The sequence below is a fragment of the Marmota flaviventris genome, chromosome 1, assembly GCF_047511675.1.
Source record: "Marmota flaviventris isolate mMarFla1 chromosome 1, mMarFla1.hap1, whole genome shotgun sequence".
NCBI lineage: Eukaryota > Metazoa > Chordata > Mammalia > Rodentia > Sciuridae > Marmota > Marmota flaviventris.
Genome location: NC_092498.1, coordinates 146265866 through 146289963, shown reverse-complemented (window position 1 = coordinate 146289963; position 24098 = coordinate 146265866). Strand labels below are relative to the sequence as shown.

The 24098-nt window shown below is 50.3% G+C and overlaps 1 protein-coding gene and 1 long non-coding RNA gene across 2 annotated transcripts in view; one reads left to right on the top strand and one right to left on the bottom strand.

Annotated features, from left to right (window-relative positions):
* The window catches only part of Ccdc60 (coiled-coil domain containing 60), a 137811-nt gene extending 114992 nt beyond the window's left edge, over nucleotides 1–22819 (bottom strand). Inside the window, exon 1 of the mRNA XM_027923236.2 lies at nucleotides 22730–22819. Coding sequence (XP_027779037.2) covers nucleotides 22730–22819 — 90 coding nt within the window. The remainder of the gene's footprint in view (nucleotides 1–22729) is intronic.
* LOC114081842 (uncharacterized) lies at nucleotides 12213–18167 on the top strand. Its single transcript, XR_003580860.3, has 5 exons — nucleotides 12213–12486; nucleotides 14914–15163; nucleotides 15919–16570; nucleotides 16664–16993; nucleotides 17877–18167. It is a non-coding gene; the product is annotated as an uncharacterized lncRNA (long non-coding RNA).
* Nucleotides 22820–24098: the final 1279 nt, after the last annotated feature.

Here is a 24098-nt window from a genome sequence, read left to right as displayed (position 1 = left end):
AAGGAGCTGGGGGCCTCGTTCATTTTGAAAGCTGGTTCCAGGGCCCTGTGGGTGGAGCCCCCAATTTGCATCCTGCCTGCACCAGAAGCCCATGAAATTTTTATGCCATCTGAGCCATCGGCACCTCCATTCCTGGCCGTCCTGCGGACGTCTGTCTGTCCTGGGAAGGCAGCCCTTGGCGTCAAGGAAGGACACTGCACCCCCACCACTTATGGCCCCACGCCCCATTATGTTGGGTGACCAAATCAAACACAGGGGGCTGTAAAAAAGCCATCACCCAGGGACGCGAGCCATGCATGTATTTCCTTCTTGACTCCTTGTTCGGCCACTGGTAGCCTGAAATCAGTGGCAGGAATTTCTATCCCTACTACAGCAATTGACAAACCCCACAAATGAGGTTCCCCAGCCCCCAGAAAACTGGTTCTTAAACATTTATCAGCACCTCACCGGGCACGTTCTTAAGAGACGTTGTCCCTAAACCCCACCATTCCCTCCAGCGCCCTTCCTGCCTAGACTGCAAAGATCTCTGTATTCACACTCAGTATTTTCATAACGTTTCCCCTCCTCGCAGTACCCCTTACCACCTCCGAATTGGCCAAGCTGGTTAACTGCCCTGGGCCTCAGTTTTCTCATCTGCAAAATGGGGATGATAATAGCATCGCACCTTGTTTCTCTGTGGCTGCCCCAAGGAGTCGGTGAGCACAGTATATTTAACATTCAGCAAATTTAATCCTCAGGATAACTCACAGTAGCACCTGTGTTGTCGTCCAGATGAGGAAGGGGAGACGTTGGGATTTTTTAAGTGGCCGGATGAAAGTGTCACGGCCAGAAAGCGGCAGAGCCAGGATTAGAATCCAGAGCTCTTGGAAGCCCGAAGTTAGTGAAGTTAGTGTGTCTGACCTCCGCATTGATGGACCCTTGCTGTGCACACCCCTCCCGGCCCTTCCTGAGCAAAACCACCCATCTTTGGCAGGAAGAAGGATGGGGTTCTTTTGGTGTTTCCTTTGGAGAAATCTTGATTGCCTCAAAGAAGAGAGGGAGAAAGGGAATGGCGGAAGTTCATTTGGAATCCTGAGTTCATTTTCCAGGCCTCCCAGGCTGTCAGGATGACGGATGAAAGGTGCAAAGGTGGTCAATCACCCACGTGTCCTGTCTCCACCACGGAGGTGAAAAAGGGGGCCACACCACGCTGGGGTTTTGAGAGGACTATGGAAATGCAGTGGGAAACCCCTCGTCAACATTTGCAGATTTGTTGGTGGGAGAGCTGGAGTGGGAACCCCCATCAGCGTGGATTCGAGCGCACCGTCTGTTCTTCTTTGCCTGAAACTGCTCACTATCACGCCAGGCTCAGGATTCCACACAAATAGGCATGAGTGAGTAAGTGATTGGGCTTCTCGTGACAGTCCTTTAACTGTGATAAGAAAATCCCCAGCTGCAGATGAGGAAATGGAGGCTCAGAGAGGTTAAGGAATTTGCTCAGAGTAACACAGCTGCAGGTGGGATTCAGCAGGATTGGAACCCAGCTTTCCTGCAGCTCAATCAACTACAATTGCCTCCTCTTGAGCTTCATAATAGGAATAGCAACTGTTTATTGAGCAAATACTAGGTCCTAGGCATTTAATTGGAGGAATACCCCAAGTTCCGCATATAGTACCAGGGAGTTAAAGTGGCTTCAGGGGTAGGTCAAGGTCAGCCACCTTGCCTGCCTTTCAATACTGTGTAAAGAGGACACAACCCACTCTGCCACTTAAATCTATGACATTTCCTTCCCGATTCCAAGTTTCCCACAATGCAATCCCTCCCTAGTCACCATCTCTTGTGACCCTCGGGCACATCTTTTACTATTAATATTTTTCTTTACATTAACATTAAACAACAACAATAAAACCCTCTAGTGTCTATTTTAGTTTCTTCTTGAGCAACAAAGTCCACAACATGAAAGTGCTCATCAGAGGTCTCCTAATGCACCAGGGAAATCAACACACAGTGAGCAATTAAGAGTGGCCTTCCCTTTGAAGTCATCCTGGGGGGCCACTGCTAAGGAGGATCCTGTTTAGGGCTTAGCCGTGTGGTGTCCCCTGAGAGCTTGGGTGTGAGCCGAAACAAGAAGTGAAAAGACTGGGTTATGAGAGCTGTAACCCCATTGGTGGATCAATCCACTGATGTGGGACTGTTGGCAGGTAGGTGGCTGGAGCAACACCTGTGTCTTTGGGCCCCAGGGTCCAACCCCAGGGGTCCTGAAGGAGGAGTGGCGTCAGCGAAAGAAGAGACAGGACATACAGGTTGCAAGTTATATGCAGCCTCCAGAGAAGATCTGCTGCCCCTGGAGGGGCCTTTATTTATATATATACCTTTTCTACAGGTGTTTTTTCAGGTAGTTAATGCATAGCCTCAAAGCCCGAAACTTCTTTGATTAACATGATTTTCAAGAGTTACAATCTTTTCTGACACGTATGGATTACCTAAGATATTGAGTACATTGTTCCAAATATTTTCCTATAATCTTGGCCAATCGTGATTAAGCTTTTACATTTTTACCTCAATCACCAGGTGCTAGGCGACGCAACTTGACTACCTGTCTCCAGACCTATTATTCACTTTTAACTTTAAGGCATACCTGTAATTATTTCATTAACCTTTAACTTTAAAGCATACCTATGATTATTGGTAAGCTTTCTTTTTTTCTAAACTAAAATCCCAGTAAAACGCACTTAAAATAGTGAAAGTCTATTCCTTAAAAAGCCTACTACTCTGAAGTGCCTCTAAAATATATTTATGTTAACTTTATTCTACTTTTAATTTCCAAGGTCATTTCCTTTCTTTTTTTTCATATGACCTATTTAACTGCTTTCTTAAAGAGTTTCCCTGATCCTTGGTCAAAGTACACCAAGTCTTACATCTTTGTATTCTTTAACTAAAGGGCAGGCTCTGCACTTCAGCCCATTTGCCATTAATATTAACTGTGTTGTTTCCCAATTTCATCATGAATTCCTGTGTAAGGCAAAGGAGGGTCTGTTGGTGGGGGGAATGTATGTTGCACAGGTTGTGGCCTTAGAACGGCGGGGTCGAGGGGAGGCTTAGTGCAAATTGTTAACCTTGGATAAACATTTCTTGTTGCTCAGGCTTGAGGAAAAACACTATTGTTTGTATCCTGAGATATGTTGAAACACAGCTCAGGGCACGTCTTAATTGTATCCTTAGTCTCATTCTGGGAATTTTCCTGACATCTCAGGCCTTGCGTACTTCTATTATTGATTGACATGTGCCCTGTTATCCGTATCATGAGTATCATAAGCAAAACTCTTAACATTCCACATGGCTCCGGTTTCCAGATGGTGTGGCCCTACTACAGGGTCCCCCACGCTGTGACCCTGTCAGACAGTGGGTGCAAGAGCGCCTTCACCATTTGGGGTTTCTATCTTTTCCCAGGTGGGTGGAACTCTCGCGCCCGTCAGCAGACCACGGACTGAACCTCTGAATCCATGAGCCAAAATAAACGTTTCCTCCTCTAAGTTGCTCTTACCAGGTTTTTTGGTCACAACAAGGCCAAGTTGATCAAAGTGGGGCCCAGCCACCCGTTTGTATCTCAGAGTGAAAATTCCTTGGTGGATGTTTGAAGACAGAAGTGCTTTCTAGAAGGTTCAGACCAAGGTTCTGCCTGACTCTCCAGATGTCGATCAAATCTCTAAGAATTTGTCCTATGAGGGTCCCTGTCTTGTTCTTTGTTTCTCCAGGACCCTGGACCCATGGCTATGAGAGGGTGGCTCCTAGCTGTCTCAGTCCTAAGTATCAGCTCCAAATCTCAGTGGCCCCACTTTACCTAGGAGAACAAGAGAGGTGAAGAGGCAAAGCTCTCAGGTGGAGGAGCCCATTCCTCCCACTAGCTGGGGGGAGCCCAGGTCGGCCTAATTCAACCCCCAAACTCTTAAGAGACCAATGCTCAGCTGCCCCCTGGCTGACTGACCTCTGTGTCCTGGCCACCTTCCACCTGAGGCTCACCAGATTGGGAGGGTCCTGGCTGGGGTCATCACGGGGCCTCAGCAAAAGCCCTTTTAATAAAGGATAGAGGCTGCAAATCTTGTTATTTTTTCAGAGACAGGGTGGGGGATTCCTGGCCGCGTTGTGCAGAAGAATTCCAAGGCAGTGTCTTTCTGGAGGTTTGGAGAGACACCAAATCCTGAAGAAATAACAGCTCTGGGGCTAGAAAGCGAAGCTGCGCAGAGAACTGCATGGATGCTGGGTTTGTTTTAGAAACTCTAAACAATGGTTTAGGAGCGTCTCCGAGGCCAGGCCCCGAAGGATGGTGGGAAATCCTCAGGCTTGGAAGAGCAAAGCATCTTGTCCAAGATTTTACAGCCTGTCAGTGGTAGATCTGGGATTCGAATCCTGCTCCGACTATAAAGGTGGTTGTTTTTCCTGACAAATAAAAGGCAAGGAGCCATCTATCCATCCATCCATCCATCCATCCATCCATCCTCTATCCATTCATTCCACCACTACTCATTGAGCCACTTCTCCATCTAAACTCTGGAAATAGGCTGGGAACTAAGTTTGAGATTTAGGCTCCTTAGACAAATCCCTGGAATTCTCTAGATTTCTGCTCTGCCTTCCCTTTCCCCCAGAGGGGACACGGGCATTACTCTGGGGTCCTGTGCTTTCTAATCGTCCCTGTTATGGGCCAGGCTCTATGGGCAATGACCAAACAGACTCCATTTTACCCTGAGACTCCATATCATGTAAGAAATGCTTCTCCCGTGGGAAAGCCCTGCCTCTGGACCCATTAATAGTTACTTCTCATAACATACTTGGCGCCACAAAATAGCAATGCTTATACAGTTGTTCTCTTTGGTTTCCATTTTTCTTGGGCAATGGACCTTGTCAGAGGTGGATGGTCCAGACGTTAGTAGCCATTCTCTAACTTGTACTGAACTAAGGGTCATTTTGACCCCACTTCCCTTCTGCTTGCTTGCTGCTGGGCCAACCTGGGAAGTCCTGTGGGAAATACCAACGTGGCTGCCCAGTCCAGCTCCTGTGCCTGCTTGCTTGCAGCTACACCAACCTGGATGTGGTTTTTGCCTTTAAACATCCTAAAACACTCAGGCTGGGGGCTGTTCCTTGCAGAGACAGTTACGGGTCCTGCAGGGAGCAGTCCCCGGCTGGCAGGCTCAATAAAGACTCTGCAATTCGGACAAACCTGGGACTTGGTGTGTTTTCTGAGCCATCTGCCCCACAACAGTCTCAAGGATCTAATTCGCTGATGTCACCACAGCTTTGTGATCTCCTTCTCCTATAGGAGGAATGGGTCCCCCAGCAATGGCTGCTCAATGAAGAAAACATGAGATGCTTGAAGCATGGAATCAGCTAAGGAGAGACCAGGTGTCCCACAGCGGAGGCATAAAGGTTCCAGGGCCCTTGTTGATGAACAAAAAGGGTCCCACATTTTACACCAAACTGCCCGAGAGGGAGAGGTGGTTTTTATGGAGCAGATGCATCTCCTGCAAGGCCTAGGCTGATGGCAGGATGCCAGAGAGGTTCCCGAGATGGGCGGGGACAGCTGACTCGCTCCACCCGCGTGACCTCTACCAACAGATTTCCCGCCCCCCCCGCCCCATGCAGTTTGCAGGAGCTGTGTGGGAAGGGACCCTCTCGCCCCTGTCCACTGCGTGCCTGGGATCGCTGCCTTGTAAACGGGGTACACGGTGTCACCTTTGCGAGGTGCTTCTTTTCCCAGCCCGACCTGATCGTTCGGGATCCAGTCCCAAGCCTGTGCGCGCAGGCCATTCATTATCATGACAAGTTAAGCCGCGCTCCCAGACGCTGCTGAGCACCGGGGCGCCGGCCGGCTGCCTGACGTTTGGCAATTTTTTTTTTTTTTTTTTTGCCCAGAACTTAACAACAGTGCGTGATGATGTCTGATACGCTTTCCTTAATTCATTATGGATTCCGTGGGTTGGAGAGACACTGAACTTTAAGAATTGATTGTGTTGTTTGGAATGATCTGCGTGCTGGGGGGTGGGGGTAGGGGGTGTGGAGGACTGAATCCCAGGTGGCGCGGGTGTCAGGTGGGCTGGGGCAGGTTGAGGGACCCCTGTTTCTGAGCTGACCTGGAGGTGGGGCCTGGTGTCCCTATTCCCTGGCTGACTTTCCTCATTTGCTTCCTCCCTGGGCCTTGAAGACATTTAAATTTGAAATTCCTGCTTTCAGTAACTGGGTTCAGACCCACAAAAAATCTGGGTGACTGACACATGTCCTGATGCCCTTGAAAGGTCTCTGAACCCCCACATCACCACGTCCATCCTTTGGACAATCAATAACTGGGCACTTAGTCCATCCCAGGCCTTGTGCTGAGAGACAAAGGCAGGGGACAATCGCAATTATCACCCGGGGATAGTTACCACATGCCAGATGCTGCCTCAACCCGTCAACCCATTTATCCTCATGGCAACTCCACCAGGTAGGTACCATTATTGTTCTTGATTTACACATGGAGATCCTGAGGCTCAGAGAGGTGGAGTAACTTGCCCTTGGTTGCACAGCCAGTGAGTAAGTCCATACTCTGAACCACCGCACATCACTCTTTCTCTGGCAAGGCTGATTCCTAGGGAGCTTATGTCAGCTTTCGAGGACTCATCTGACTTTAAACTCCGGCAGCCCTCCGAATCCCTCCTGCCACACGGATTTAAGGAATACAATGAGGTCCAAATGTCTTTCAACCCCACAACACTAGAGAGCTTCTCCATCCCCCTGGGACGGCCCTCCGCTTGCAATTTTTACCCTTTTCTGGGTTGAAAGCGAAACCTGCTTGGAGATGAGCCTCTGTGCTTTGCATTTTCAAATCTCCACTGCAAGTTTCTCTCTCTCCAAATATGGAGACTTCTCAGGCCTGGGTTGAGCGCCCACCCCTCCAGTGGTGGCGAGCAAGGCCCCATAGAAGGGTGTGTGCTTCTGTGTTTTTCAGCTTCAAGAACAAACTTGCCTTTTTAAAATTTTATTTTACTTTTTAAATCTCTGGAATCCCCAGCTGTGCCCTCGCCACGTGGTCAGCATGGTCAGTGTCCTTCCACGGTTCTTCCTCCGCCACCCAAGAGAATAGGAGGTCTCCCCCATCTCTCCCCTTCTCTTGGGATATTAACTGGGAAAACTCAAAGAAGAGGAGGAGGAAGGGGGGGGGGAACCTGCAGAATGATCAGATCACCGCAGAGGAGGAGCCATCAGGAGCACCCATTAAATTGGGGGTATGAGAAATAAAAGGGCCAGTAAGTGGCCGTGGGCCTGGACCCACGCAGAGCCGCTCCACCTGCCAAGTGCTAATCAACAGCAGGGAGTCTCCATGGAAACCCTCCTGGGGCACGTTGGTGAACTCGTGTTAATTATGTCTTCTGAAAAATGGGTCAGGGAAGGGTGGGAGGGTCTGCTGTCCCTGCTGCCACTGCAGGGGGGCATCCGGTGGCCACACGCTGAACTCAGAAGTCAGAAGGTGTCATTCTTGACTGTTTGGCTGAGAGGTAAGTCCAAGTCCAGTGTCTCTGCTAGGCATCCCTGTCCCTCTCCAGCGGCACCCTGGACCTCCACGGAATCTTGCAAAGGGTCAGTGGCTGTCCCCATGTCTTAGCCATACTGATGGCTAAGCATGTCATTATCATTTACTGTCCTCCCCAGCCAGTCCCGGGTCTCTAGACTTTATAGGGCGTGCGGCTACAAAGTGACAGGTCTGGGGCTCGAACCCAGGGATTCTTGCTCCAGAGCTCAATTTTTTTAAAAAGATAATAATTTGGGGACAGTTTTATTGAGATATAAATCACGCACATCTGGAGCCTCTCATGTTCCCAGAGATGGGCGGCCGTCGCCGTGGTCAGTTTCAGAGCCCAGACTGAGACCCAGCTCTGCGGGCTTAGCTCAGGAGCCTGAGCACCAAGATTGATTGACACCTCATTTCACCTTGTCCAAGGAACACGTGAGGGTCCCTCCGACGCGGAGTTTGGGGGGCTCAGGGCTACAGGATATGGGATCACCGTGCAGAGCGGGAACTCTGAGGGACTGAAGGGACAAGAAGGACCTCTGCCTTCCAATTCCTCATCTGGGAAATAGGGAGGAACGTCAGGGCGTCCCCTTAGGGCCGTTCAGAGGCCAAATGCGTCAGTCCCTGTGAAAGTGCCAGGAACAAGGCTGGACCCCAGCGAGGGCCATGAAGCCTTTTCTGTTACTTGCATTGTTGCCTCGAAATGCCACCTGGGGTGGCTGGCCTGATCCCACAGGTCAGGGCTGTGTTTGTTCCGAGAGACCCTCGCTGCCCCCCTGCCCTTGACCTGGACCTCAGTTTTCTCATCCATTAGCTGGGGTGATCTGAGACTCTTAGGTCCTCTGCTGATGACGGGGACCTCCTCTTGGAGTCGCCCCAGGGAAGTTTTTTCTAAGTGGGATGGGGGGGGGCTTCTCCAACACCCCACCTCAGTCTGGGAGTCAGTCACCCCATGCCTGATATTGAGGCTCCCCTGTCCCTGTCCCCTGGGAAGTGTGGGTCCAAGAGGCAGCGCAGTCCTGGCTCTGGTAGAAGGAAATGGGGCCTCCGGGTCCCTCACCCTCCCTCAAGTCACTGGGCTTCTCGGTCCTCAGGTTCCTCCTCTTTAAGGTGAGGACGCGTCCCCTCTGCGGGTCGGAGATGAAGTGCGTGAGTTTCCGTAAAGCGGCTTTGTAAGAAGCCCTTTCTGCACCTCTTCAGGGAGACCCCAGGACTCCAGGCGGGGACCCGGGGTCTTTTCAACATAGCATCTCCACCGTCGAGGAGACTGTGGCCTGCACTTTGAGTTTCCTGGGGAGACACGGCCTCTGATCCGCCTCCACTGGCTGTTAGGTGCCTCCCATGGAGGCCAGCCTCCGCTGGGGTTCCGCTCCCTTCTCCCGGTCAACAAGAGGACAAATGACCCACAGATGGGCTGCGCACGAGACCCCTGGCGGCTCTCTGTCTGTCTGTCTGTCTGTCTCTCTCTGTGTGTCTCTCTCTCTGGTTAACGGTGGATCCCTCTGCGCTTTGCTCTGTCAACCCCCTTGGCATTTCTCTGATCCCACTTTCTCTCGGCTCTTGCCTCTGACCACAGCAGAACAAGAAAACAAATGCACAAGAAGACCCCAACTCGAATGGCACGGGGACCCTGTGAGGCAGGAGGGTGATGCATCTCTTTGTTCTTATTTTCAAGAGATGAATTCAACATGAACCAGGAAGTGCGCTGCTGCGGTCCAGTGCTTCCTTTTCTTGCTTGTTTAGTTTTTCAAGAAATGCTCTCTTTCTTTCTTTTTCTGGTGTCTGCTACGTGTCAGGGACGAGTTGACCTTTCTGCAGTCTGCCCGGTTCCTTCCATCTCCCTCCAGTGGGGCTAGTCAGGGTGGGCCTCAGGTCTGGGCTGAACATGACCTTGGGAGCCAGACAGAGCCAGGTTTGACTCCTGCTGTGACCACGGATGGTGTCACCAGGGACGGTCATTCATGTCCAAGAGACTCGCCCTCTGCTTCAAGCACTTCTCACAGTTGTTCTGGGATTAAATGAAACGTGGATCCCAGGACCTGCCCCCCCAGGGTGGAGGCTCAGCGATGGGTTCATTTCCATCTGCCTCCCGTGTCCACTGAGTTTTCTCCACACCCCGAGCCGGCCTTCATCCTCCACCTCCTCTTGAGAGCTTCTCTGGGGAGCTTTTTCAGAATCCCTGACTAACCTAAGTCCTCCTGCTGTTGGAGCCCGTGACAGCCTGTGACAGCCCGTGCCCCTCGTGCTTCAAACAACAGGTACCACGGGAGCCTCCTGTTCCCGCCTGTGCCTTTCATCTGGGCTGGTGGCTCGTGGGTATGGATGCTGGTCAAACCTCTAAGCTGTAGACTTAGTGTGCGCATTCACGTTTATACATGTCCAGACCTCAAAAATTGGTTGAGAATGAGAAAGATTCGGCTCGAGAGACTGAGGCAGGAGGATCGTAAGTTCAAAGCCAGCCTCAGCAACAGCGAGGCCCTAAGCAACTCAGTGAGACCCTGTCTCTGAATAAAATACAAAATAGGGCTGGGGATGGGGCTCGGGGGTCGAGTGGCCCTGAGTTCAATGCCTGGTACCCCCTGACACACAAAAGAATCAATGAGTAAAACAAAACGGTAAAATCAATCAGAGAAGGAAGAAGGGAAGCCAAGTGTCGTGTCCCAGCCTGGAGTCCCTGACAAGGAGGGTGTGGGTCCAGTTTCTGAGTAGGATCTGGCAGAGAGAGAAGCCTATTGTTATCATCGCAACAAGGAAAAAGAAAGAAAAAGGGTAAAACCACAAACATCATATTTTCAAAGACACTAGAGAGCCGTGGGAGCAAAAGAAGATGCTCCGAATTGGAAATGCAAAGGGCTTAGAAACTACAGAAGCCAGGGACGACGGAAGGACAGCCCGAGAGCGCCCAACAAACAGCAAACAATCCTCCGACCCGCCCTTCCATGGCTCTGTGTCCAACAAGAATGTCCTTCAAAGCTTGCAGCAAATAAGGACAGGGTCAGACACACACGCTGGTGGCATTTCTCATCAGCAACAGCACAGCACCAAGAGACAAGCTGCAGCAAATCTGGGGACTCCAGAAGCTGGTTCCAGATGGAATTGGGGACCCGCAGGAAAGGATGAAGGGATCAGGGGAGGAAATGCGGGGACACATTGATAGAAAACCGGCTGTTTACAGCAATATTGGTATTACTATGTCTGTCGATCCTGGAGTAAATGCCAAAAAAAAAAAAAGCACCAACGACAATAGAAACAATCGATACATTTGATTTTCTTAAATTTAAGACTTTCTGCTCCCAAAAGGCACCCTTAAAAAGAACAGAAAGGCCCAGGGGAAGATATGTGCCCACACATGACAAAGCACCAGTGCTTGCCCTATGTAAAGAACTCCCACAAATCAATAACACAGGACAAAGCACTTTTTAAAAACGGAAGACTCAAACAGGCACTCACAAGAGGGAATTCCAAATGATTCACAGTGACGTAACAGGGTCACCTCTCAGGGAGTCTGAGAGAGTTTGGGGGTTCAGGAGATGCTCTGTCTCTTGGTTTTGTGGAAAAGGCTTCTTGGGTCTTTTCTGGCTGTGCAAAAATTGATAAACCTGTACAATTCTACCCGTGCACTGTTCTCTGTGCATATTATAATAAAACTTCTTTTTAAAAGCATTTGGGGGAGCATAAAGTCATTTGGGAGAAAAAAAAAATCTACTGACGGAAAAAGACTTCAGGATACCCAGGAAAATGAAAGAGAGTGCCAAAAGGGTCCCAAGGCAAGACGTTGCGGGGACGAAAGGGCAGTTCCGCAGGCCTTGGTGATGTGAAGCCTCTGGGGTGGATCTCATTGGAATTTCTAGGGGATTTAGTCTCTGGGTAGGCACAGGAATAAAGTGAAAAACAGACCAGGAGCCAGGAAGGAGGGGAACTGTGAGCTCAGGGACTGACGGGATCTGTGTCTGGGGACTGGAATTGTACTGAGAAGATTCCTGGGGACGTTCTGTCCTACACTTTAGAGGGGAAGATCTGAAGTCGGGTGAAAGACTGACAGGAGTTCTTAGCCAGAGTTTCTAGAAAGAAAGATGGCTTGAGAAGGTAACAGATTCTAGACATAAAATTTCGCATGAACTAACTATGGGTAAATGGATATAAATATGAATGAAATGAGAAAGAAGCAAACGGTGACCCCTTGTTCCAATAATAAATTAAGGGGCACAGTCTCTACGGGAAACTCGACGGGATGCTCGTGAGCACAGATATTCAAAGGGATATTTCACCTTTGGGTGTCTGGGAGGAGATGTCTCGGTGAACTGACTTCTAGAATATTCTGGAATCATCCAGAAAACCTAGAAGAAAAGAACCAGGGGAACTTTTACGAAAACCATCCAGGGTGACGCTTTTCCCATAGGATACGTGTGGTTCAGAGCTGGTGGATCCCAGGGGGTCACAGGCCCGGGACTTGACAAGGACGCAGGACGGGTTTAGTCAACAGATATTTGCTGCGTGTCTTCCAGCAGCCTTGACTGGCCCGTGATCCTCCAGCCGCTGCAGGTGGCTGGGCATGAAGGAATCCATGATCATTCATCCAGTGGGCTCATGGCTGCTGGTGGTGACACAGTTGTACCAGCGGGTGCAGGACGGGGGCTGTTACTGTGGAGCCCCACGGAGCTGGGAAGGGAGGAGACAGCGAGAGAGACTCAGGACAGCTTCTCCACAGCAGGAACTTCCTGATCTGCCTTGTTTTAAATGAGCCACGAATGTGCTCCGGGACCCAAGACAGCATCTGTTTCGCTTTTTAAATCAACCAACAGGAAAAAAAAAAAAATCTAGATGCTCAGACCACATTGAAGTACCGAGCCCACGCCCGGCCAGCCGTCTCGACCCGGGTATCCTGCTTACCCAAGTTGCCACTAAAAGTAGGGGCCATGGTTACCCCCATTTTGCAGATGAAGAAACTGAGTCCTGGAAGGAGAGAGGTGAGTCTCCCGAGCTCCTACAGCTGGGAAGTGGCGGAGCCGGAGCTTGGACGCTGCTGCTGCCAGGGTTCTGGTGACCTCACTGTGGGGAGGTGGCAGGACAGGGGCTGCAGACCGGGGGGGGGGGGGGGGGCAGAGTGAGAGACCCAGGAGATTGGAGCTGGGACAGGGAGTTATTTAATGCACAGCTTCCAAACTCTCTGCGAGATCAATAAAAGGGGCCCTTGGAGGGTTCTCTGGGACCCTCTGGTTCTAGGTAAGCGGTCCCCACTTTCGGAGTTTCTCGGACCTGGGGCGGGGGGGCCATCTGTTGGTTTACGTTGTTTTGCTGCCTCCACCCAAGAGACGGATCCTGGGCTCGCTGGGTTGGCCTGAGTCCTGCCTCTGCTGGAACAGGAAGCCAGTGCCTTCGCGGGGTGACCTTGGTGGGAGGCGCAGCCCAGGGCACCCTCACCCAGGCCTTCCCTGCAGCTGAGCCTTTTCCGGCCTGGAACTTGCAGGCCTTCCTGGCTTCTACCCCCCCCCCCCATTAGGAGGCAATAACATGGTTTGTGGAGAGCCAGGCTTCTGGAAAGTGAAGAAATCACGCTGCCTGGGCTCCTTAATGAGCTGCCACTTGAGATCAAGTTCTTTATCAACCCCCCCCCCCCAATCGGCAGGATGCCCCGTGCTCTGGGGACCAAGCCCTCCTCCTCCTTGGGAAAGCTGAACCTTCAGGAAATGGCCTTGTGCTGAAAACCCCCAGACCCCTAACCAAGTCCGCGTGCCCTGTCATCCACAGCTGGGGACGTCCTCGCCACCCCCTGCGTTGGGTTGCAGACATCACCTGGACCCTTGAGTCCCCAATCTTGTTTAGTGACCTTTTGACCCAAAGTACACAGTCAGCAGACAGATGCCCGTCACCATGCAGGGCAGACAGAGAAACGGACACTCGTGGAACCAGGAGGCCGTGGGGCTGGACGGGAGCTGGGAGGCTGCTTTCTCTTGGGGACCTTGTGGGGGGCTCGCTTGGCTTCTTTTTTCCTCCTTTTAAACAGATGAAATTGTTGCAATAATTAAGCTAAAAGAAGCAGAGGAGCAACTAGCAGATATCGTCAGGTGTCATAATAGGCGGTGGTGACAGGGAGAGAGAGAGAGTTATTTAATTCACAGCTTCTAAGCGCCGGGGGAGGCTACCTTTTTTGGGGGGTGGGGGGTAGAAAAAAAATCAGTGGGTCAGAGCTTAGATTCAGGGTGAACCTATTAACTTGATATTTACCCAAATTGTTCAACCCAATTAATCTGTTTTGATGATCAACATCTCGGCCTCGCTCGCCCCAGAACCTCCTCCCTCATGAGCCGGGCCTCACATCCTCTCTGTTATCTTGCTTGGTCTTGGCAGCATATTGACCCGGGATCCAAATATGCTTTTTCTTAGAAAGGTGGCTCTAATTAGAAGCGGTTTATAAATCTTCACGGAAATGAGCATCACTTAGAACGATGAGTCTGAGCCGCACACAGGACTTTTTTCCCCCCTCTGTTCTCTCTCTCCCATCCCTCGCCGTATTTCTCTGCCAGAAACTCGATGGCATATTTTAGCAAGAGCTCACGTGAATGCAAATGTCCTTGTCTGTGGTCATGGGCACTGTCACGTTCTTGTTTGCATTGCCTACAGCGAAAATTGGCACTTCCCTTTTTCTGCCAGAATTTTTTTTGACAGGCTCTTCAAAAACTGCTCCCCAGAAGCCCCACTTGGACAGATCCTTGTCTACTGTCCCTTGTCACGATGGCCTGCAAGGCTTGTCTTCTTAACTCAGGCTCCCCGTAGCGGTTGGGTCCTAGACTCAAATCCTGACACCACTGATTGCTTCCCCGGGAGGTTTGGCCACCTCTCCAAAGCTCACCGTGGTCATCTCTTCAGACAGGGGTTAAGATCGCACCTGTTCTACATGCTGAGCACAGATGCTCAGAAAAGTGGCAGCTGTGACTCTGCTCTCTAGAGTCACTGGGTAACCAGAGAGCCCAGGAATTTGCAGAGAGCCTTTCCTGCTTCTGCAGATGAAGACGAAGAGATCAGAGAGGTTAAGTGGGTTGTCCAAAGGTAAACAGTCAAGTAGTAGGAGATCTGGGAACCAGGCCTCCTAACCCAGGGCGATACCTGCCCCATCACCATTGGGAGCTCTAGGAACCTCTTGCCATGGAAGACCAATCAAGATCGGGCTATTTCAGAGGAGATATTGAGGGGGAGCTCTAACCTATTCCCTTCCTAGGTCCCACCTGGACCATAGGCTCCTCTTCAGGTCCCAAGCTTTGATGCTAATGAACTGCCTATGAGACAAGTCAACCCTAGAGACATGGAACCAGTCATCCTAGTCTTAAATGTACCCCTACTGTGCGACACTAGGGTTACCGCAACGATCAAAGCTGACATATTTCTTGTCTTTTAAGGAGCCTCCGGTTTGCAAAGGAAGAGGATTATGAGGGCGAATTTCAAGGCTCCAGGAAGCACATGAGGTGGCTCAGGAGGCTGTGTTCAGGGAAGGCTTCGCTAAGGAAGCCACAGTTAACACTGGGAAAAAAGTACAAGTCCCAGGAGGACGAGGAAGATGAAGCTCAATGTCTTATGGAAAACCCAGTTTGGCCCCTGAGGAGGGTTGGGGCTGGAGGACCTGGCTGGGGGCAGACTGTGCAGAGCCTTGTGAGTCCCACTCATTCTCATTTTGGGGGCACTAGTGCGGGGAGCACTGGAGTGCTTCTACTCAGGGAAGGACAAGGTAGGAAGACAGTCAGAGGGACGGTAGGGGGGTGCTGGGAGGGCTGACGGAACCATCCAGAGAAGAAACGCTGGTGTTGGGGACCAGGTGGTGGTCACCTGATGAGGGAGGCAGGACACCTCCCTTCGAGTACCTGATTGGACCCCAGGGGCAACAGAAAGGGGGAGAGCAGAGACCCACACTGGGTGCAGGAGAGCATCACTTGTTTAGATGGGGAAAGGTACTCAGGACCTCAGGGCTCCTCCGCTAGTGGCTCTCAGCCAGGGCATTTGACCTGCTGAGGGCAATTTTGAGACATCTTTGGTTGTCACACAGGAGGGACCGCATCCCGGGATGCTGCCTACCTTCCATCAATGCATAGAACTGCCCATAGGGTCCCTAGTGCCTTGCTGAAACCCAACCTCTGTAAAGAAGAATCCCATTCGACTTTTGCAATTATTTAACCCTTTGATGGGAATCAATGGAGCAAAGTCCGCCCTAATCTGGCAACTCTCTGGGAGGGAAACTTGGGCCACTTTGAATGTGCGCATAGATCTATTTATATATATAGAGAGAATGAATGACAAGATTGATCTGCTGGGCTCTGTGGGTGGGGGATGCACCTGTCACATCCCAGGTACCCTGGAAGAACTTGTTCCTTGGAGGAGAAAGGTAATATCTCCTTCCTCTCTACCTCCAGGATAGGTTCCAGCTTTGGCTCAGCATCTCGTCCCACCCTGTCTGTATCCAGCCAGCGTTCAAGATTCAGATCCGTCGGCTTCCCTGACGCCTCTTGCTGAGACTGAACTTGTTCCTACCCCTAAGCTCCTGAAAGTAGTTGGCTCTCTGTATCTGTGGGTTCTGCATCTACGGGTTCAGCCAGCCATGGATAAAGCATCTTTGAAAAAAAATTGAGCGTGTTCTGAACATGTACAGAATTCTTTCTTGTCATCAGCCCCTGAATAAGACAGTTAACAACGGTTTGCAGAGTTCTGAGGTCGCGTTAATTATTATAAACCATCTAGAGAGTATCTCAAGTGCGTAGGTTCTGTGTAAATCCTGTGCCACTCTGAGGTGGGACCTGAACATCATCAGAGCTTGGTATCCATAGGGGGTCGTGGAACCAATCCCTTAGGGACATTGAGGGATGACTGCCCATTCTTTGTTTTATCTGAGGGGGGCGTACCAGGGATTGAACTCAGGGGCACTCAACCCCCGAGCCCCATCCCCAGCCCTATTTTGTGTTTTATTTAGAGACAGGGTCTCACTGAGTTGCTTAGGGCCTCACTAAATTGCTGAGGCTGCCTTTGAACTTGCGATCCTCCAGCCTCAGCCTCCCGCTGGGACTACAGGTGTGTGCCACCGTGCCCGGCTGTTCTTTCTTTTTGGTGCATTTCATTTGCCCTCCTAATTTCATAGCTCCTTATTAATATTCTCTCCAACAGAACTGTGGGTTCCTTGGGAGAAGACGCCAGAGTTGGTTCTGTTGGTGCCTTCGTAACATCTGTCACGTGGAGGGGGACAATATACACTTCAGGAGATGCTCCTGACCACGTACCAGTCTACAATGGGGAGGATTCTCGGTCTCCCTGCCGCTGAGCTGCGGTTCACTATGGAACTCTGACCATCCTGCACCTGTCCCAGAAACCATCCCCGCCAATGTGGCCTTCCCTCTTAGCAAAATCCAGAAACCCGGAGGCACCTCCAGTCTTGCAGAGAGATCACCAGACACGCCGGTGTTTGAGTTAAAGCTACCGATGGCATAAAATTCCAAGGTAGGCAGAAATAACCTTCTATCAAGATTGAGCCCCGCAAGAAATTTCCTCCGCAGAGTTTGAGAACAGGAATGTAGAAGGGAAGATGCCACCAACTCGTGATAGAAGGGATCCCATTACTGGAGATTATGATTTTTGGATTTAGCTGTCAGAAAGATCTCCGAGAAAAATACGTTGGTGTATTCAGCCCGAGAAAGGTTTAATTGGCTTCTGTCAGATTTCATGGGAGTGCGCCTCGCCACTGCACCCCCTATGGATTCTTGCAGCCTTTGAGTTTTGCAGCTGAAGGCAGCATCTTGGGAGGAGGTGCGGGTGTTGAAAGGTAGTCAAGACTAGGTCTCCCTCTCTGGTTGTGCAAAGGCTGGTCAAGCCTGAATTCCTCAAGCCCTCTGTGTTTTCCAGGGTCCAGAATGGCGACCCATGTGTGTACCTTCATGCCCTTCTGTACTCCCCCACACCTACAAGAATGCTTGGACCTCTGTAAACATTAGCTGAATGAATCCCCCCAACCTTCTGATGGGTTTTATATGGGACCACTGTGGACAAATGTCCCTGACATTCCCAATCGGTTGTTGCACAGGGTAGGAAATAGGGATCTCTTTCCTCTTGGGGTTCATCTTCATCAGTGTGTGTGGTTTGGGACCCCCAGTGTTTGAATTTTTGTGAAGTCATTTGTTCATCAAATATTCATCTCCAATGCTACCACCTCTCCCTCGCCCAGGGTTTCTACCCTATGTGAGATACACACTTTCTCAGTCATTCTTGCAGCTAGAAAAGGCTTGTGACACTGTTTTGGCAAATGAGACATAAGAGGAAAGGCTTTGCTTGCTTCACAAAAGACACAGACGCAGCTCTTACTCTCCACTTTTCTCCTTTTCTATAGAAGGTGGATGTGATGCCAGGAGCTGGGGAAGCCACTTTGTAACCATGAAGGAAGAGACCCTCCAGCCCTGACACTAGTGAGCTCTTGAAACAACACCAGCACCCTCTACCTCCGGATCTCTTATAGGAGAAAGATGAATTCACATTAATGTCAGTCTTCTCCAGTTTTTCTCTTATTTGCAACTAGAAATTTTTCTAATGGCTGCATAGTGTTTCTCTTTACGCTTCCTATCTTTTGGTTTTCTATGGAATCCAAATTTGAATAATGGGGATGTGTTGGCAGTTAAATAAATCTAAGGGACCCAAACCATGCTCAGGGGCACCTGGTTTTCTATTGATTTATTTATATGATTAGGTATGTATGTATTTATTTTTATTTATTTATGTTTTTGAGGTTTTGGTGCTCTATTTTTATTTTTTTTAAGACAAAGTTTTGCTGAGTTGCCCAGCCTGCCCTTGAACGTGCAATTCTCCGTCCTCTGCCTCCCAAATAACCTTAACCTCCTGAGTGCACTAGTGAACCCGGCTGTCCCCTTTTCCATAACAGGGGTTTCTAAATGGGTCAGGCATTCTCTCCTGCAAGGTACCTCGTTCTGCTGCAAGGAACCAAATTTAGGTTCCTGCCCCCTGCTTCTTCCTTTCTGCCCTCAAGTTGGGACACGGCCTCGCTGGTAATGTGAGTACTCAGCCTGTCCTGGGTGACTGGGTCTTCAGAATGTTGGTGGCCGTGCTCCAAGGGAGGACACAGCACAAGTGGTACTAATAACCACAATCACTACTTACTGGGGACTAACCATATATTGGGGATTGGGCTCAGTATTACACATGCACTATCTCACATACTGTGTGACTTCAAAGGCAGCGTTTCTAAGTCGCATCCGCAAGGGCCCGTGATCTGTTTCTGCCCCTCTCCTCCTCTCCCTGAGCAACTGCCTGTTTGCAGAAGGGCCTGGGCCAGCACCCAGAGTGTCTGTCGCTCTTCCTGTGCTGGGAGGTAATGAACGGGCTTCTTGCCTGCACCCTGATTTATCACAGACGGAAGCCGCCTGTCACATGGGCCTGCAATTAGACACAGCAAGATTCTCTAAGGCAAGCGTTAGGCCACAGAGGGAAAGGAAATAAATAGACCTTTGAGTTTTGCCGTTGGCAAAACAATGCAGTCAGAGGAGCCCCTGGAGAAAGAAAAGGAGTCACTGCTATTTTTCTGGTCTAAGGTGTGTCCTCAAAACAGGTCCAGCCAGTTTGGGATTCTTCAGAATTAAATCTCAAGTGGCTGTTGGATATTTTATTTTTTCAGGGTAGTCAGTGAGTGATTCAGTGCAGGGCGGGGGGCGGTGGTCCCCATGGTTAGAGTGCAAAGAGGTCAGGCAGCTCGGGGCTCACTTCTGACAAAGACCCGTGACTCACTCCCCAGGGACCAGCGTTCGCCTCTTTAGGCTGCGATTCCTTCCACCCGGACAGGGAAGAAAATCATTTCACGTTTTCGGTGGACGCGTGTGGTTGCGCTGGGCGTCCAGGTGTTCCTTGCTGGGGAAAGTCTTTCTAAACGGTGTTGATTCTCCTTTTGGGATTCAGGTTGGCTCAGCTGGGTGCAGAGCAAGATTCTCCTGGCGCAGACGCTCCTTCATTATTTGGGGGGAGTGGAGAAAAGACGCGCAGGTCTGTGTCTTCTGCATACCTAGGGTTCTGTCTGCTTTGTCCCCTGCTCCCCAGCCCTGCCCACTCACTTCTCAGCAGAGAACTAGACCCTGGCGCTCTGCAAGTGTCTGTCTCCCCAGGTGCAAGACCATACCAGCTTCATCATGGAGGTTGTTAACAGGATTAAAGGACCGACCGACCGTATCATGGTGGCTAAGCTATAATTCACCTCTTCTAAGATGCACATCCCTCCCCTCCCATGTTTTAACATCTCTGAAACCAGGACACATCTTATCCTCTCATTAAAACATAATCAAGATGCATCTTAAAATGGCACACCCGCCCTGCAGAGGAGATCGAGGCTGACCGGCCAGAGGTTATGCAACCCAGTAAGCGGCAGAGTTGGGGTTCACATCCACATAGTTTGCTGAAGAATCTCTACTTTTAGTTACCCAGCTAGAATATGAGCAGAACCCCCGGAACCGGGAAGTCTTAGGATCTGCCCAAATTAGGGAGTGCTTTCTTCTCTCTGGATTTTTAATGACACGGTTTCTGAGAGACCGAGCTTGCCTCAGGGATCCCACAACTTTTTAGATTTTGGCCAATAGCATTCCCATTCTAGAACATGGGAGAGGTGTTCTTCATTCCCCCCACCCCTTCCTAGCTTTTTCCAAGATGAAAATTGTGGGTTCACAGTCATCTCCCCCCCCCCACACACACACAGCAGCCTGCTCCTCCCTCCATCCGGTCTGTGGCTAATCCCATTAGACTTCTCTTTTGCTTCTGTGGGAAACAAAGCCCAAAGGGATTCCTTTTACAGATTAGGGAGCACAACACGGGGGCAGGCTGGAAGGTTTCTTCCACAGAAGACCTTCAAGTGGAGGATTTGCATATTTATGTTTCTTCTGCCTGGGAGAAGAAAAAACCAACAGCACAAAAACAAGACCACAAGAAGACGCTCTAAGTGCTGCCCCCCATTAGTTAGGATCTGAAAAGCTTGTCCTTGGGAGGAGGAGAAAGGTCTAGACTCAGAGGGCTTCAAGGTTTCCCCAAGACTTGCCCCCCCCAATAGGAGCTAATGCCGTGGACCCTAGGGCCATGCAGCGGGGGTGGGGGGCAGCCACACCTTCCTCCTCTGGGATGCCGGATCTCTCCTACAGTGCTCCCCATGGACACCTACTGGCTGCCTGGCATTTTCTTATACTCTTTAGGTATTTTTTCCTCTGCTCCAAACAAACCTGGAAACTCCTGGATCATGCCCTGCAGCTTCTCCCGGTATCCCCTGTGGTGCCCAATGGATGATGAAATAGAGAGGGGGCGGAACTCTGGAGCAAGAAAGATCTGCTCCTGGAAGCCTTCGAGAATGTACCTCATGCACCTGAGCCAAGGTTGGCCAAGGCAGCTCCCTACCAACCATCATCCTCTGGGGCACAACTGTCATTATCATTGGCTTTACTTGCCCCAGATGACCAACCCACCCGCTGTCTACAGGGTTTCCTGTGATTTTTCCCTTTCTAGTTAACCCATCTTAGGTTAATCAGTGCCTTCTGATCTAAGAGACAGGGTCTGTGTGGCATTCTGACCTCAGTATCTTCCTCCATATTCCTCATTTCTCTATCCTTGAATGGAAGAGTTGCATAGGCACCTGTCTTCTCTCCTCCCCAAATAGCACGCGCACACGCGCGCGCACACACACAAGTCTTGAGCTAGCTATCCTTTTCTTTGCTCCCATGAGACCCTAGGCTATTTCCCTACCACATCACTATTCACCTTGCATTATAATCACTTGCCTATTCCCTCCTTCACTCCCCACCCCAAACATAGGCCCTCTGGGCAGTGAGGTTCTTGGAAGAGAGTTTGCAGCACATAACAGGGAATCAGTGAATCTTTGCTGAATGAACGGGGTATAAACATACAATTAAAATCTTAGCAGCACTTACTGGGTCAGGAATTGTCCTAAGGGCTGGTGGCCTACATTGAGTCACTGAATGCTTACAGCAATCTCATGCAGAGGGACTGTAATATCCCCATTTTGCAGAGAAGTTCTGTCTCTTGTCCAAGGCCACGGGGATGCTAAGTTACAGATCCAGGACAAACCCAGCCTGTTCCTGTCAGCTGATCCTGCTCTGATCTCCCGGCTGCTACTGAAACCCCCAACTGGCTCCTCACTCTCTTACCCTGGTTGCTATCCTGGGAAGTTCAGTCCCCAAGGGGGCCATTTGGATCAAACACACTTCTGTGCAGCATTTAGAGATGAAAGGAGATTCGCAAAGCTGCCTCCTGCAGACGGATCTCACCAAGAGGGCTGAGCAAGAGGAGTGCACAATGGTGTGTCCATCTTCCAAGAAGATCAGTTAGAGGACACTTGGGGCCATGTGCAAAGCACTGGTGAGCTCCCCTGTGTGCACTGACTCCCCACGGGCCGACTTTCCTGGGCCATGATTCTGAGCCACAGTGTGCATGCCCCTGTGGATAGACCAGAGTGGACCAGCATCGCCCCTCTCCCTAACGTGGCTGATTCATGACTACGGAGGGACTTGAGGGTTCCAAACCAAGGCACACTTATAAATCTGGCCTACCCAGTTACAATCACTTCAAAACAGAAACCCGTGACTTGGATCGTTCACGACATGCCAAATTTTCTTTATCACTCAAATCGACAACCCCATGTACACAGGAGCAAGCAAAAGCATCATGCTAGTCGATTTCCATATCTGATTGTGTTTAGTTCTTCAGCTATTTCTGCCTCATTCCTGTTCTCCTTTTGTAGACAGGAGCAAAGAAAGGCTCAGGGACGTTCAGCAACTTGTCCAATGTCACCCAGAGGACGAGTAGTAAGCCCAGCCTCCAAACCCCCAAGTTTGACGCCCTGCAGCCTCAACACTGAGAGAGAATACGCACATCTCCCGAGCCCAGCGGATCTCTGGGAATCAGTTCTGCGACGGCAAACCTACCATTCATCTTAATTTTTTTCTGATGTTCTACGGTGTCACTGCCAATTTACTCCATCATTTTGGAATTACTGGCTAATAGGATGTCCCAGTGAACTGTTCTGATTTGTGTTTTCATTGTCTGGGAGAAACCAACCATTGAATAGTGACAGGGATGTGTCTGGACAATTGAATCACACCAAGACTCTTCTCCCTTCTCCCCTCCCTCCTGGGTCTGGTGGCGAATACCTACTTCTCTTTGTTTGGACAGAATGGGGAGACCTACCTGTGTCAGAGGGTCTGAATCATAACAGGTCCACACGGCCCCCGAGCTGGGGGAACTCTGCATCTTTTTGGTGGCTGGCACCTTGGTCATCTTGGAAATCTCTCAGGCTTTTCCAGAATCTTCTACTTTTCGAGGAGTTCCAGAAATTCCTCCCTGACTCCCAAGTTCCAGCCACACAGAATCCCCCAGAAGGGTTTCTGTGCGAGGAGGAATGGGAAAACAAATCACCCGAGTGTCCCACAAACAGGATAAGGAAGTCCCGAGGCGACGAAATCAGGCTAAGGTGGAAATCTTTACTTTTCAGAAAGTTACAAACTTTTATAAACTTCCCCCATCTTCAGAAGCGTATCTTTTTCCCTCCGATAAGCAAAATAGAATATAAAGTGAAGAAAATAAAACTCCATCAACAAAATCCCCATCCTGCCGCCAGAGTCCAAGAACCCAGGCGGCCCCAGTGCGGGGCTCAGCCCAGCCGTGGTCAGGCAGGGTAAGAGGCGCAGCCGCCGATAGTCAGGTGCGGGCCCCTCGGTTGCCGGGCAACGGGACGCCAGGCGGGGCCGCCTCATTGGCTGGGGCTGGAGGGGGCGGGGTCGCCGACTCCTGGCAGCTGCACTCAGGCTCTGAGCAGGTGGCTGGCGGGAGAGCCACGTTCTCTAAGGTCTACTTTTCCCCTCTTAGATCTAAGGATCCGGATTCTTTTCCTCCACCATTCTACACGTCTCCTCCCTTTGACCTTTGCTTCATCCTGCTGCTAACCCCTGAGTGGTTCCTTGTGCCTTGATGGGGTGTGTGTGTGTGTGTGTGTGTGTGTGTTGCACAACGGGTGCCTTTGGCAATTCTTAACCCAGGAGGCCTAATTCTCCCCTTTTCCTGCCTGAGAAACTTCTGCTCATCCTTCAAAGCCCTTCTACAGGTATACATTCACGCACACACACGTACATATAAACACACGTGTGTATTACGAATATAATTGTCTCTGATGTTTATTAAGAACGTGCTAGACCCTGTTCTAAGTGTTTTATATTACAACGGCAACAGAATTCTCACAGCATTCCACCTAGGAAGCTGTTATATTACCCTGTTTTACAGACTAAGCAACTGAGGCCAGAGACATTAAGTGACCCGCTGAAGGTCACACAGCATGGACCTGAGCCGGGATTCAAGGTCAGAACTGTTTGATTCTAAAACCCAATTTCTTAACAACTTAGCTGCCTGACCTGGGGGAAGGGCCCTCTATAGAGAGAGCTTCAGCTTCCATATCTTTGAAATGGGGATAACAGATTTACTACAGGTTGTTAAGGATTGAAGTAGATAATATATATAAAAGCTGAGCATATGAGAAGTCTTGGTTGAGGGTGCTGCTATTATT